The 15609-nt window shown below is 46.0% G+C and overlaps 1 protein-coding gene across 1 annotated transcript; it reads left to right on the top strand.

The window, feature by feature from the left end:
- Nucleotides 1–6566: 6566 nt before the first annotated feature.
- LOC147109924 (tachykinin-like peptides receptor 86C) lies at nt 6567–12795 on the top strand. The gene is made up of 2 exons (XM_086002426.1): nt 6567–6636; nt 11891–12795. The coding sequence occupies exons 1-2, from the start codon at nt 6567–6569 to the stop codon at nt 12793–12795; spliced, it is 975 nt and encodes a 324-aa protein (XP_085858552.1).
- The last annotated feature ends 2814 nt before the right edge of the window (nt 12796–15609 follow it).

Genomic DNA, 15609 nt, shown 5'->3' with positions numbered 1-15609 from the left:
TCCTCACCAGCTGAAAGCAGGAAGGCACAAGAGTAGCTTTAGAGTGAGGACAGGGCGTCAGTGAGGGAGGCCTGAATGGTGGCATTATGCGCATTTGTCAGTCAGTGCGAAAGGATGTAGATCTGAAGTGCCAGGGCAACGACAGAGGTCCAACCGGTCATGTCCTTACCAGTGGGTCTCAGTACAGGGTCCGCATCTCCGATCGCAACAGGGCCAGTCACCCGGGCACGCATGAGTCGAGCCACGCTCTTCTCCAGCTCACTGAGCGCCTGGTACTTGGGACGGCCTCCACCGGTGACAGACTGGCTCCTCAAATTCCATGCCAGCTTGGCCTGCAAGAGAAAGGACGGCCTCTAAGTACATTGTGGTGCCCTGTTGCTGTGTGCACTGCCTCCCATGGTCGAATAGCTTGGCCAGTGTGGTGCCCTGTTGCTGTGTGCACTGCCTCCCATGATCGAATAGCTTGGCCAGTGTGGTGCCCTGTTGCTGTGTGCACTGCCCCCCATGGTCGAAGCGCTTGGCCAGTGTGTTAAGTGCAGAAAGTGCTATTGATGATCATGCCAGTGCCATTGCTGCGGGAGGAGGGCTGCCCATTTGTCCTTTGAGGTCCCTTTGCCCATAATGTGAGGTGCACATGCAAGGATGAGGAGGACACTGGAAAGGGTACTCACCTTCACCATCCGAGTGAGGTCGTTGTACTTCTTGCGGCATTGGTCCGCACTCCTGGGGACATCGCAGGTGGATGACACCCTGCGGGCGATTTTCCTCCAGGCTTCCCTGTACTGGCTCCTGGGAGCCTTCTTGCCACTGTCCGGGCACAAGATCTCTCTTTTGATTTCGACACCATTAATCTGCACCCTCAGAGCATGCTCTGAGAAGCGCTGAGCTCGTTCACGGGCCCTCTCCATGGCTCCAGGTGCTATTTTGGCCCACCAGCAGTGTTGAGGCCTAGCTGCAGGGCTCCAGTATGCAGGGCGTGGCAGCAGTCAAAGTCGACCCTTCCCCCTTTAAGAGCTGGCCGGCATCAGGGTGTCTGCTGTCAATCAAAACATGACCGCACCTGCGCTGCGCCCGGCCTCGGCGTTATCAGGCCGCATCGCCGGCTTAGCGCCTGAAGAGAGCATTGCAACACCAGTTTCAGTGCTCGGCCAAACTCTTGGCCAACTCTACTGAATTTCGGCGATGTGGCCTACACTTTCCGGCGGGCACTAACTTTAGCGAACGCCCGACTTTAGCGCCTCAAAAGTGTCCAGACTGAATTTCTAGGCCAAGAACTTAAGAAATAAGAGCAGGAGTAAGCCATGCAGCCCTTGGAGCCTGCTCCGCCATTCAATAAGATCATGTCTGATCATCGACCTCAACTGCACTTTACTGCCCGATCTGCATATCCCTTGATTCCCCTAGAGTCCAAAAATCTATCTGTCTCAGTCTTGAATATACTCAAAAACTCAGCATCCACAGCCCTCTGGGGCAGAGAATTCCAGAGATTCACAACCCTCTGAGTGAAGAAATTATTCCTTATCTCAGTATTAAATGGCCGAGCCCTTATCCTGAGACTATGCCCCCTAGTTCTTGACTCTCCAGCCAGGGGAAACAGCCTCTCAGCATCTACCCTGTTAATCCCCCTCGCCATCTTGTATGTTTCAATGAGATCACCTCTTATTCTTCTAAACTCCAGAGAGTATAGACCCAACCTGCACAATCTCTCCTCATAGGACACCCCTCTCATCCCATAAATCATTCTAATGAAGCCTCATTGCACTCACCGCCTCCAAGGCAAGTATATCCTTCCTTGGATAAGGAGGCCAAAACTGTGCACAGTACTCCAGGTGTGGTCTCACCAAGGCCCTGTACAATTGTAGCAAGACCTCCTCACTCTTGTATTCCAGCACCCTAGCAATAAAATAAGTGATATTTAACAATATTACAGACACATGCCTCTATGCCAAGGGTAATTTGTTGGACAGGGAGTCAGTCACTTGCAGTTAATTAAGATTAAACAAACCTGAAGATCGTCACACGCCCAAGAGCCGAGATTACAAAGGCTCCTTTGCCGCATGAGAAACACACGTTATAGCTGAACACACCTAATACACTGTACAAGGGTCCTGCTTTAAATGTAGACTAATAGGCCATTATATCGCCTCCTCGATAACCCTCTCCCTACATTCAGTCTCTATCCTGTCGTCTGTGGTGTCGAGCTGTACAGAAAAACAGCGGTGTTTTAGAGACAACCTGACACGAAAGATGCAAAATTCCCTCAAAACAACGACATTTGAGTCTCCAGTTTTGAGTGATAAAGCGATTGTAAAGGTAAACATGTGCAAACCGGCCTAGATATATGCTGCATACGACCTGTTATACATATACATCGCCAGTCTTTCAATATAAACGGTTATAAACTCCAGAAGAAAAGGAAAAACATGACTTTAAGTAATAATTTAGCCCAAAATGGTCACCTTTACTATTTATCAATGTTGATCTCTAACAGGCCAGCGCAGCACAGAATCCTGCTGGTAATGCGCTGCATACACCATTGCTGGGGGATGAAGTGTTTGCCAAGGCAAGGCGTCAGATAATTACTGTACATCAGTCGTGCTTCTGTCCTTGAAGTCATGCAATACTTTTTCTCCAACGGACCCTTTGGGACAGACAAGCAGAAGGTGGATTTAACGGAAGTGAAGTTCCAATCAGGTCAATGGAGAATAAAAGCAGGCGGAATGCAAATCGGGCGGCTGATTGGCGAACTTAAACACCCCTTTGACTCCAATCCTTTCTCATGTCTTGCACAGCCGATCTCCTCTGCTCCGCTCTCGGGTTCCACCGTTAGCTCCTCCCCTTCAATATTGGGCTGGAAATTGCGGTCAGAGGCGTTCTTCCTGAGTACGCCTCCGACACTTGTAACCTTTATGAATCTACCGGCAGCATAGAGTTGCGGTCTCGGGCCTCCAGGCGTAGGGCAGCATAAAGATCCGTGAATCCCAGGGGCATAGGCGATTCAGAAGCGCCCCTGTGAGCACGTGGGCCAGTTCCTCCAATCACAAAGGAGGATTCCATTGCAATTATTTATGAATGAAATCCCCTAATTATATGCAACGGAATCCCCAAATAATTAAACAATGTACATAAACATAAATGTACTGATATATATTTTTATTCATAAGTCCCTTCCTTGCACCAATTTAATTTGTTGATAAATATTTTTAAATATTACTTAATTCAGACCAATATCGGCATAAACTTATTTAAATTGTAATTGCATAATTTCTGATTTTTAAATGTTTAATTTAAGGCTTATCTATACACTTACACTCATGACAGCAGGTCCTACGCCTGCATTTGCCAGCTGTAAGAGCTTTGTGGGCAATTGTTGGGCAGTTGTTGGGCAAATAGACCAACTCTGTGGCGCCGGCAATGCTTAGTTTCGATGCAATTCTGATGATCTGTCAAGGCGTACCTTGAGATATCGCAATCCCGGATTCCAAACATTTGCAACATCGTGCGGAAACCCGTGTGTTGTCGGGTCTTTCAAATGAATTACAATGGCATACACTGAGAATACGCCATCAGGGATACAGCAATTTCAGGATCATTATTTACTTATATAGGAAAACAAGTGCCATAAGAACTAAAGAAATAGGACCAGGAGTAGGCCATTTAATGAGATCATGACTGAGTCGATTTTGGCCTCAACTCCACTGTCCTGCCCGCTCCCCATAACCCTTGACTCCCCTGCTGCTCAAAAATCTGTCTGCCTCAGCCTTGAATACATTCAATGACTCTGCTTCCACAGCTCTCTGGGGGTAAAGAATTCCAAATATTCACGACCCTCTGGGAGAATAAATCCCTCCTCATCCCCATCTTAAATGGGCGACCTGTCATTCTGTGACTATGCCCCCTCGTTCTAGATTCCCTGACGAGGGGAAACATCCTCTCAGCATTTACCCTGTCCCAACCCCTCAGAATCTTATATGTTTCAATATGATGCCTTCTCATTCTTCTAAACTCCAATGAGTATCGGCCCAACCTGCTCAACCTTTCCTCATAAGACAACCCTTCCATTCCTGGAATCAACCTCGTGAACCTTCTCTGAACTGCCTCCAATGCAAGTACATCCCTCCTTAAATAAGGAGACCAAAACTGTCCGCAGTACTCTCGGTGTGGTCTCAATGGCGCTCTCTACAGTTGTAGCAGGACTGTTTACTTTATATTTGTACCTACGTTTACCATTATATTTCCATCAATTCCATCGATTTTGTGCCTGTGTTGAATTTAAAAAGTATATCCCACACATTCAGACGTATTATTATGCCGAAACGTCCTACAACTAGTTGTCATTCTGCTCTGCTGATCCAGAAACTTATACTTAGTTTGCCCTGACTCTGTTAAAATGGTCCGTGGCCCGCTCAAGCTAAGGTCGAAGGTGTGTAACCTTGGCAGGGCTGCTTAACCTTGAGCAGAGCCCGCTCTCAGACATGGAGTGTCTGCTTTGGATGGATTATGCACATACCCGAACACAGTTACACTGGGCACACGAGGCTATCTGAAACCATCACTTTCATGCAAGCACACCCACATCTATAGCTTTGTTTATTTATTCGCTGAAAAGGCCAGCATTTATTGCCCATCTCAAATTGCCCTTGAGAAGGTGGTGGTGAGCCGCCATCTTGAACCGCTGCAGTCCTTGTCGTGAAGGTGCTCCCACAGTGCAATTTGGCAGGGAGTTCCAGGATTTTGACCCAGCAACGTATAATATATTGGCACAGAAATTCGGGTCCGGGGCTTCCTGCAGGTGCAAGCCTCCAACCTGCACTTGTCTTGCACGCCGGCCATTGAGCTGTGGGCCACCGTGGAATTGTGATCCTGGCCTCCTCCAAATGCTGGCGCGCAATGCTTGCATATCCCAGGGGCGCAGTTAGTTCGATGCATTCCCTGGGATCACATGGGCCATGGAGAGCCAATGGAAGCAGGGAATGCTTCATTCATATGTTTGACAGGAAGAGCTGTCAAATCTATAAATAATATAAGCCCCAAAACAAAACAAAATCCTCAAACTATAAATTACATGAAATAAATATTTTAAACAATAATTTATATTTTTGAAAAAATTAATTTTATTTTCTAACAGGGCTAAAAATAAACTTTCCTTTCTTTAAAATATTTAAAAATAATAAATCTGTGGAAAAAATGTTTTAATTTTAATTAATTCACCACTTACCTTGTAAAAAGCAGGCCTTGCGACTGCTTTTAATATTTCCAACTTCTGGAGACTTATCTTCCCGGGAAAACAAGCAAAAAAAAGTAAGTTCAATTCGCACGCGCTGCCTCTCCCGCACACGCGTTCCACCTCTGAACCCCTTCTTTCAGGGGAACGGAAGTGCCAGTTTCCCAAGCATGTGCAGTGCATGCACGAAACCGGCACTTTAATTGGGACTACAGGTGAGTACCCCATGCACACTCACCTGTGGAGACTCGATTTTCTGGGCCATAATATTATTTGAATGGTGACAGTTTGGGAAATGTTGATGTACAGAGGGACCTGGGTGTCCTTGTACACCAGTCACTGAAAGCAAACATGCAGGTGCAGCAAGCAGTTAGGAAGGCAAATGGTATGTTGGCCTTCATTAGAAGAGGAATTGAGTACAGGAGCAAGGATGGCTTACTACAGTTATACAGGGCTTTGGTGAGCCCACACCTGGAGTACTGTGTGCAGGTTTGGCCTCCTTACCTAAGAAAGGATATACTTGCATAGAGGGAGTGCAACGAAGGTTCACCAGATTGATTCCTGGGATGGCAGGATTGTCGTATGAGTAGAGATTTGTTCAACTAGGCCTGTGTTCACTAGAGTTTAGACGAATGAGAGGGGATCTCGTTGAAACGTATACATTTCTGACAGGGCTACACAGGATGGATGGAGGGAGAATGTTTCCCCTGGCTGTGGGGTCTAGAACGAGGTGTCACAGTCTTAGGATACGGGGTAGGATATTTTGGACTGAGGTAAGGAGAAATTTCTTCACTCAGTGGGTGTTGAACCTGTGGAATTCTCTACCACAGAATGCTGTGGAAGCCAAGTCACTGAATCTTTTTAAGAAGGAGATAGATTTCTAGACACAAAAGGCATCAAGGAGTATGGGGAGTGAGTGGGATTATAGTATTAAGATAGAGAATCAGCCATGATCATATTGAATAGCGGAGCAGGCTCGAAAGTCTAATTACCTACTCCTGCTCCTATTTTTCTATGATTCTATCTATGTTTTCTAGACATAGATATATACATGCATACACACATACTTGGAAAGTTCTATACGGAGATATACATGTGGGGACATGAATAGATAGATGTTATTATTGATATAGATAAGTTTGCATCGCTGGATAAAACATGACATGACCTAACACGGTCTGTTTGTTCAAATAACTGTAACTAATATCGCTAATGATGTTTCCTAGTTGTGTCACTTGAGATTTCCCTCAAGCATATATTATAGAGTCCTCGAATAATACAGAAAGCACCTTTCAGATCCGGGTTGTACAACATGAACAGATGCCAACGTTTCTGACGGAAAATGCATGAACCAGCGAATGGTCTGGTGTATGACATTTGCTATCCTATTCTGGCAGTGGTCGGTATTCTGGGTAAGTGATTACACTATCAGATTGTTTATTACACCAACAAGTGTTCAACTGCTAATTGGTCTTGCTCCATATTCCATAAGGAAACCTGCTTGCCTTGCTGCGCTTGCTACAGTGTAACTGCTTTAGTCATCTTTATTTGGTCAATTTACGTTCAATCGCCAACATATCGTAATAATATTGTTCATTTTAGGTGATTGACTTGATGAAGCTGGTTGCTGCTCCAATATGGACAAATGGTTCAGGATGTTCTGCTTTGTTAGCGTCTTGCAATCTCATATCTAGACATAGGCATTGTATTTGGTCGCATAATTAAAACTGGACTGGTGTAAATAGTGACAATTATGTGGAACAGAACAGGTGCAAATTCTAAAATCTGAGAACCTTACTTGTAAACGTCCATAGAAACATAGAAACATGGAAGATAGGAGCAGGAGTAGGCCATTCGGCCCCTCGAGCCTGCTCTGCCATTCAATGAGATCATGGTTGATCATCTAAATTCAGTACCCTGTACCTGCCTTCACCACATTTCCCTTGATCCCTTTAGCCTTAAGAAATATATACAACTTCTTCTTGAATATATTTAATGAATTGGTCTCAACTGCCTTCTGTGGTACAGAATTCCACAGGTTCACCACTCTCTGGGTGAAGAACTTCCTCCTCATCTCTGTCCTAAATGGCTTACCCCTTATCCTTAGACTGTGACCCCTGGTTCTGGACTCCCCGGCCATCGGGAACATCCTTCCTGCACCCAGTCTGTCCAGTCCTGCTGAATTTTATAAGTTTCAATGAGATCCCCTCTCATTCTTCTAAACTCAAGCGAGTATAAGCCCAATCGACCCAATCTCTCCTCATATGTCATTCCTGCCATCCCAGGTATCGGTCTGGTGAACCTTCACTGCACTCCCTCCATGGCAAGAACATCCTTCCGCAGATAAGGCGATCAAAACTGCACACAATACTCAAGGTGTGGTCTCACCAATGCCCTGTACAACTGCAGCAAGACATCCTTGTTCTTGTACTCGAACCCTCTCACAACGAAGGCCAACATACCATTTGCCTTCTTAACCGCCTCCTGCACCTGCATGCTTACCTTCAGCGACTGGTGCACAAGGACACTCAGGTCTCGTTGCACTTCCCCTTCTCCCAATCTATTGCCATTCATATAATAATCTGCCTTCATGTTTTTGCCACCAAAGTGGTTAACCTCGCATTTATCCACATTATACTGCATCTGCCATGCTTCTGCCCATCCACCAATAATGTAAGATAAGGAATTAGATTCAAGATGGTGATTTCATGAAATAGTTTCTGTACGTTTTTATTACTTGCATTTTGATTAAGTGAATAAAATCGATTCGTATTTTACAGTTAAACTGAAAAGCACTAATATCACGCCATTGCTTTGAAATCTGTAACTCTAATTCATTTAGCTGCCACCAATCCATATCCTTTGAAAGGTTTAACTGAAATAAAAATAGTTCACAACTCCAGATCTATCTGCTGCGGTCTGGTGGAAAGGACGACAGCTGATTAAAATATGAGCGCAACAGAAAGTGAAACCTAATGTTACATGATTCCATGTTGCCATTTTCAACCCATGTACTTAGATGCGATTTTCTGACCATGCATCATGGTGGGGAGGTTCGCCCGGAGTCAGCGCCCATTGAGTATATTGGGCCTTAGAGTTTTTATCAGCAAAACGTTAATATTGCTGTCATTGTATCCATGTATTTTGAAATATTCAAATTGGCATTCTATCGGCAGCAGTCTAATTATTTAAAGTTTGGCGAATGTCTAGGAAATTCCTGAATTTCTGGATAGTTCCTTCTCGATATCATGCTGCTGCCCTTCCATGGACACCATCAGCCCTGGGTCAAGTGGCTCACTTTTCTGTGTGAGCCTGAGTAACATCAGTGAGCCGGAAGTTTGACTGCGGATGCCTTCATGACCCAGTCGCATTTTGTGCTCATCCAATTTCCACACACACTTACTATCCAGCAGCTTTCAGGCAACAAGTATAGCAACTACAACATTCTACTTCTTTACCCTTAGTACACCGAGTGGTAGAAATTCGTGGTGGGTGGTAGAGCAAAACGGAGATTATCGCATCGCTATCTGTTTTACGTCCTGCCTGATATTAATTTGAATTACTCAATACAGCTGAATCTCTGACCATGTGCTAGAAATTCATCGTGAGACGCAGCACAAAACGGGCGGCATCGCATCGGCTAGTCTGTTATACACACAGTTAGATATTCAGATCAATTGCAGTCAACCAGACTGAATATGGTACCGAGGGTATAAGAGGTGGAAGATGTGCTAGCATCAGTTTTTGCATAGCTGGCAACATGATTTTCTACCGCTGAGTATTATTGTGATAACTGCAGTAACCCACTCACCTCATTGACACTGCATCCTTCTTTGACATCAGTTTTCAGTACCAAATCACTGCAATAAGCCTAGACACCATAACAAACCCATGACTATTTCTTTACAATGGCACTGAATCAATTTTAGTCACAGCTCAGTAGCCATTTCCTGCCATGCCACTAAAAAGGAATTAATGCCACTGAACAGATGCAATTTTAGGTAAATTTAAACACCAGCCCAATGCATTTCAAAGCAGTGCTTCCTGATAATGCAGTGATATTGGAAGCAATATGACTGGGCTTTGAAGATAGTGAAAATCGCTTTCTTGCAAACTGAAATTTTAACGTGGCATGAGTAGAAATATGTCTTCTTTATATTTGTAAATTCAGTAATTGAGCACACAGGTAAGTGACTGATTCCATCTTGGAGTAAAGACCCGCAATGCTGCCTTAACTTTAAAGTCAGAATGAAGGGTTCCCCTTGTCTCTGTCTGGGTTGCTTAAACTTAGCAGGAAATGATCCCACTGAGTGGATATATTTTCAGCAAAATGATAAACGCATCTCTTCACAAAGCTTCTACTATTTCATTTGGATCAATGAGTATCGGAAATCTTGCTTTTTCTGCCACCTTCCTGATTCACGGTGTTCCGAAGAAATGTTCCCAAGATCAGCTTCGTTACTCAACTTTAGTTAATAATTAACTAATGTGCAAAACATTACTGTCTTCATTTACTCAATGCTTAATATGTTAATCAGCTTTAATTCATGCTTGCAGAACAGAATGTCACCAAAATTATTGACTTTATCTAACAATGCATTACTCGCAGGAAGATTCCCTCTGAAATTAAGCACTGCGTTTTCTGATATTGCATTCATTCCTGAGAATATTTAATTAGTAATTGAATAGTTACTTTTCTGAATTGAGCTATGTTTTACTCATGCATTGGTTCTTCTCAGACCTTGATATTCCCCCTCGTTGACTGTTTATGTCAGTCGTGGCTTGCTTCACACGCAGCATTCTACATAACACTCTATTGGTTCCTCTGCACCGCCTGTGATTGACAGCAAGTAACTTCAAAACTAATCTGTTGCAAAGTGATCGAGTGGTCAAGCTATCGAACAGGCTCCCTAGGGAGACGTTGAAAGCAGATAGCCTTGAGTCATTAAAAGCAAATTGGGTAGATTTCTTTCAGAAAATAACACGTTGGGATGCAGCTTATGAGTACTTTGAGACATGATGACATGTGGTCAGTGTAACATGCTTGGGACGAACTGATGATGTGGACCTATGATTTTCAAAGCTCTCCTCCGCTGGCGTTCCCCTCCCCTTATATCTGGGTCTGTTATAGAATTATTTCTAAGGATTGATTGGTATGATAACTCAACATCTCCATTATAATTTCAGCATGTGACTACCAGAATGACAGGAGGGGATTTAGATGGACCGTGGTAATTTTTCGTCTAACAATTCTTAGAATAGTTCATTTGACTTCACGTCAAAGGGCCATGTTCTGATGCTTCAAGGCTCCCTTTTCCTCTCATTATTCTGAGTTTATTTGTTCCCAATTTGAAATGTCCTAATCCTAAACCCATCTCATCCTATTCCGCTCGGATTTATCAATCAGGAAGGAGACACGTATTGAGTACGTGTCTGAGGATATTCGTCATGACTATATTTCTGGCTCCTTGCAAGGTGGAGCATCCTTTCTGCATCCAAATCCGAATCCGCACAGTTTCACTCACAGAACACTGTCTACCCTGGGAAACATCACTCCTCTCCTTGTGGCTCAGTGATTGTTATTCATTCTTTTTTACTTCGACATTTCGTGCAATGTTTTATTTTATTCAAAGTGTAAACCATGGCTCAGTTGGTCGCATTCGCGCCTCTGAGTTTGAAGGTTTTTGGTTCAAGACCCTCTCTGGAGATTTGAGCACAAAAATCTAGGTTGATACTCCCAGTGCAGTACTGAAGGGGTGCTGCACTGTTGGAGGTGCCGTCTTTTGGATGAGACGTTAAACCAACGTCTGTTCCCTCAGGTGGCCTTAAAATTCCCATGGCCACTATTTCGAAGATGAGCAGGGGAGTTATCCCTGTGTCGTGGCCAATATCTATCCCTCAATCAACATCACTAAAACAGACTATCTGTTTATTCTCATATTACTGTATGTGGGAGCTTGATTTCTGCAAATTCGCTGCCCCGTTTCCTACATTACAACAGTGACTACACTTCAAAAACACTTCATTGGCTGTAAAGCGCTTTGGGACGCCCTGATGTTGTGAAAGGCGCTATAGAAATGCAAATCGTTTTTCTTTCTTTCTTTGATTCCATTTATTGATCTCGCATGGTCACTCCTTACTTTTCTAATATGTGCTTGATTCGTTTTGATTGTATGAGATCGACTGCAGCATAGGCGGATTCGAATTTGTTCTTTATTAAGTTAGCTTGAAATCTCTTACATTTTTGTCTAATTTTCGCGTGTATTAAAATTGATTTCTGTAAATTCCTATGCCGCATTATGATTAGTTTTGAATGTTGCTGCATATTACGCCTCTTTATTGTTAACTATTAATATTTTGTTTTGCAGATCGATGTCACTAGGAAGCATTGGTGAACGCAAACAGATTAATATTCATTGCTGAATGCAGACAAAGGTCTTGGGGTAGATTTTCGTTTATGGCAGTATGGCTTGGTCAATATTGTTCAAGACTGAACTGAATATCAGGCGGGGCATATAACAGATAGCCAATGCGTTACTTCCCATTTTGCGTTATCACCCAATTCAAATTTGAAACCGCTGATATTCGCACAAAATCCCCCACAACTGATACTTTTTCTGGGCGTCTGACCATTTATTGATTTCAAATTTTCCATATTTTTTACAGGTAACATAATGGCGATTGCGATTCTATCCCGAGGGAAGTGCGGGCTCTCCAAATGCATCCCCTGCTACCTGGTGGCAATGGCTGTGGCGGATCTACTGGTCGTCATCACTAGCGTGTTGTTGAATCGAATAATCGCAGTTTATTTCCCAGTCAGCTTCTTGTCCATTACCCCAGTGTGCGCTTTGAAAACTGCGCTGGTTCATGCTGCCAAAGACAGTTCTGTCTGGTTAACAGTCGCGTTCACCTTTGATCGATACGTGGCAATTTGCTGTCAGAAGCTGATAAGCCAATATTGCACCAAGCAAACGGCAAGTGGCGTTGTGGGAACGGTGTTTGCGCTGAGCTGTTTGCGGAACATCCCCTGGTACTTTGCATTTGAACCAGCGTATTTCACTAACAATGTACCCTGGTACTGTAACTTCAAATCTAGCTTTTACACAACGCCTCCGTGGAAAGCATTTTCGTTCCTTATCCATATTCTAACACCGTTTGTGCCCTTGATTTTGATTTTGCTGCTGAACGCACTCACCGTGAGATCTATTTTAGTGGCCAATAGAGTCCGCAGGGCTCTCCGGGGTAACAAAAGTGGTGAAGATGAGAATGATCCCGAGATGGAGAATCGAAGGAAGTCCATAATTTTACTTCTTACGATATCCGGAAGTTTTGTACTCTTGTGGTTGACTTTTAGTGTTCATTACTTATATTTCCGTATCACAAACTCTTACAGTTACACAGGATACAATGATCCTCTCTATATCTTTCAAGAAGCCGGATATATGCTTCTTCTGTTGAGCTGCTGCTCAAACACGTGTATTTATGCAGTGATCCAGGCCAAGTTCAGAGAGCAGTTCAGACAGTCAGTAAAATATCCGTTTGTACTCTTGTTTAAATTAGTTAATTGTTAACATTCTTTTCTGGAATTCAATATATCACCTATTGGGAAAACATGGCTTTGGGCGACAGCGAATCGGCAGCCCCCTTTTAAAGCTGGCGGTTCTCTCCCTATTGTGTGTGCAGTTGATATTGTACCTCCTGAGAGACTTCTTTGTTATTTCAGTACCCTTTGCAGAATTTGATTGTCCCTTGTTCAACACAAACATGTTTGGTATAGTGCTAACTTTATAAAGCACTGGTTAGGACACAACTGGTGTATTGCGTGCAGTTCTGGTCACCACACTTTAGGAAAGATGTGATAGCCCTTGAGAGGGTGCAGAGGAGATTTACCAGAATGGTTCCGGGGATGGGGGATTTCAGCTACAAGGATAGGCTGGAGGAGCTGGATTTGTTTTCATTGGAGCAAAGGATGTTGAGGGGTGATTTGATAGAGGTGTACAAGACAATGACGGGTTTGGATAGGCTTGACTGGGAAAGGCGGTTCCCACTAGTTGATGGTACAAGGACTAGGGGACACAGAGTTAAAGATTTGTGCAAGAGATACAGTGGAGTTGTGAGTAAAAGCTTTTTTACACAGCGAGTGATAATGACCTGGAATTCGCTGCCGACGGAAGTGGTGGAAGCGGAGACACTCAATGTTTTCAAGGGGAGAATGGATAGACACTTGAGGGAAATAAACTTGCATTGCTACGGGGAAAGAGCAGGGGAATGGGTCTGATTGCATTTCTCCACAGAGAGCCGACACAGACTCGATGACCTCGTTCTGTGCTGTTATGACTCTATGGGCTAGATTTTCAGTATAGACAGTTTTGGGGCGCTAACCTTAGCGCCCGCCCGAAGTTAGCGCCCGCCCCAAAGTAGCGCCCCGTTGCCGGAAATTCAGTGGCTTCGCCCTAAGAGAGTGGTGGAGCGCTAAAAGAGGCGTTCCTCTCCTACCTTTAGGCGCTAAGCCGGCGGTCCAGAGGGATAGCGCCCAGGCGGGGCGCAGCACGGGTGCGGTCATTTTTGCACTGACAGCAGACCCCGTGGTGCCGACCAGCTCTTAAAGGGGGGAGGGACGAATTGGTCTGCTGCCACGCCCTGCACACTGCAGCCTTGCAAAGAGGCCTCAACACTGCTGCTCAGCCCCAGGGAGTCATGGCAACGCCAGAGAAGGCCCGTCAGCGTGCCCTGCGCTTCTCAGAGGGTGATCTGGACATAATGGTCACAGCTCTGGAGGTGAGGCGCAAGATCTTGTTTCCAGAGAGTGGGAGGAATCCAACCCACCATGACTACACCAAAGCCTGGAAGCAGATCGCCCAGAGGGTGACGTTCACCGGCGAGGCCCCCAGGACCCACAAACAATGCCGTAAGAAATACAACGATCTGACCAGGATTGTGAAGGTGAGTAGCCTTTCCAGTCTCCTCCTCATTCTTGCATGTACACCTGACATGATGGGCAAAGGGACCTGAAAGTCCTATTGGCCAGCCCTCAGCCAGCAGCATTGGGACAGTCATGAGCATCAAATGGCCATTCGGCACTCTACACTTTGGCCAAGCTATTCCACCATGGGAGGCAGTGCACAGTACATCAGGGCTTCACTCTGTCCAAGCTATTCCACCATGGGAGGCAGTGCACACTACATCAGGGCTTCACTCTGTCCAAGCTATTCCACCATGGGAGGCAGTGCACACTACATCAGGGCTTCACTCTGTCCAAACTATTCCACCATGGGAAGCAGTGCACACTACATCAGGGCTTCACTCTGTCCAAGCTATTCCACCATGGGAGGCAGTGCAGACTACATCAGGGCTTCACTCTGTCCAAGCTATTCCACCATGGGAGGCAGTGCACACTACATCAGGGCTTCACTGCGCACTTACAGCCCGTCCTTTCTCTTGCAGGCTAAAGTAGCGTTTAATCGCCAGGCCCGTGCCAGGGGTGGCCGGGCCAAGCTGCAGAAGCTCACTCGGCTGGAGGAGCGCGTGTGTGTGCTCATGGGAGCCCGTGTGATTGTCCCCACAGCGTGCGGTGTATCCGACCCTCCACTGCCCGGCAATGGTAAGGACCTCGCCTTTTGGCCCTCTCGCGTCGCACTGGCCCATCCGAGCTACCTCCTTTGCCACTGTCCCACCAATGCGCTGAATCCCACCAGTCCTAAGTCCCTCGCTGACGCCGTCTCCTCACTCTGAAGCTACTCTTGTGCATTCCTGCTTTCAGCTGGTGACGACCAGGACCCTGAAGCTGCCAGTGACAGCACCTCCGACCAGGAGGAGGAGGAGGAGCAAGCCGGACCTTCGGGGGAACAGTCACGTCCCGCAGGAGAGGAGGAAATGCTTGACACCTCCTCACTGGACGAGTGCCTGGAGGAACTGTCGCAGGGCAATGCAGCTTCTGGGACCAGTGGCGTCCAGCCACCCAGCAGCCGTGCGCGTGGCCCGCAGCCTTCCCCCCAAAGGGGGGAATGATCAGAGGGGAGTGCTGCTGCTCGGCACACTCGCCGTCACCAACGCGGCAAGGGTCCCCTAGTTCGGCCCCCTCCTCCCCAGCGGGAGAGTCGCGACTCCAGTCCGGACACCTTCACTTCGGAGGAGGTGCGGAAGCTGGATAAGATGGCCGACGACTCGGACCGGCGCCACACGGAGCTCATGAGCATGGTGGGGCACATGCCTGAGGCCATCGAGTCGCTGGCGACCAGTGTGCGTGAGTTCGGGGCAGCAACTGCCGCGAGTGGCCGCATGCTGACTGATGCCATCAAGACCCTGGCGGATGTGATGCGCGCGCACACCAGGACCACAGGGCCACTCACTGCTGCCACACGCGCTGTCTCAGGCAGGCATCGCCA

Source organism: Somniosus microcephalus, chromosome 12, assembly GCF_052327205.1.
Source record: "Somniosus microcephalus isolate GS21.2 chromosome 12, FLI_Smic_1.0, whole genome shotgun sequence".
Classification (NCBI taxonomy): Eukaryota; Metazoa; Chordata; class Chondrichthyes; order Squaliformes; family Somniosidae; genus Somniosus; species Somniosus microcephalus.
Note: the sequence above shows the minus strand (reverse complement) of the source record. Positions and strands in the feature narration are given on the sequence as shown.

What these genes read in the sequence shown, in the direction of transcription:
- LOC147109924 (XM_086002426.1), top strand. Translation starts at nt 6,567, where the DNA reads ATGCATGAACCAGCGAATGGTCTGGTGTATGACATTTGCTATCCTATT. An exon ending in GGCAGTGGTCGGTATTCTGG is followed by an intron (nt 6,637 to 11,890) that starts GTAAGTGATTAC and finishes TATTTTTTACAG; the next exon opens with GTAACATAATGGCGATTGCG.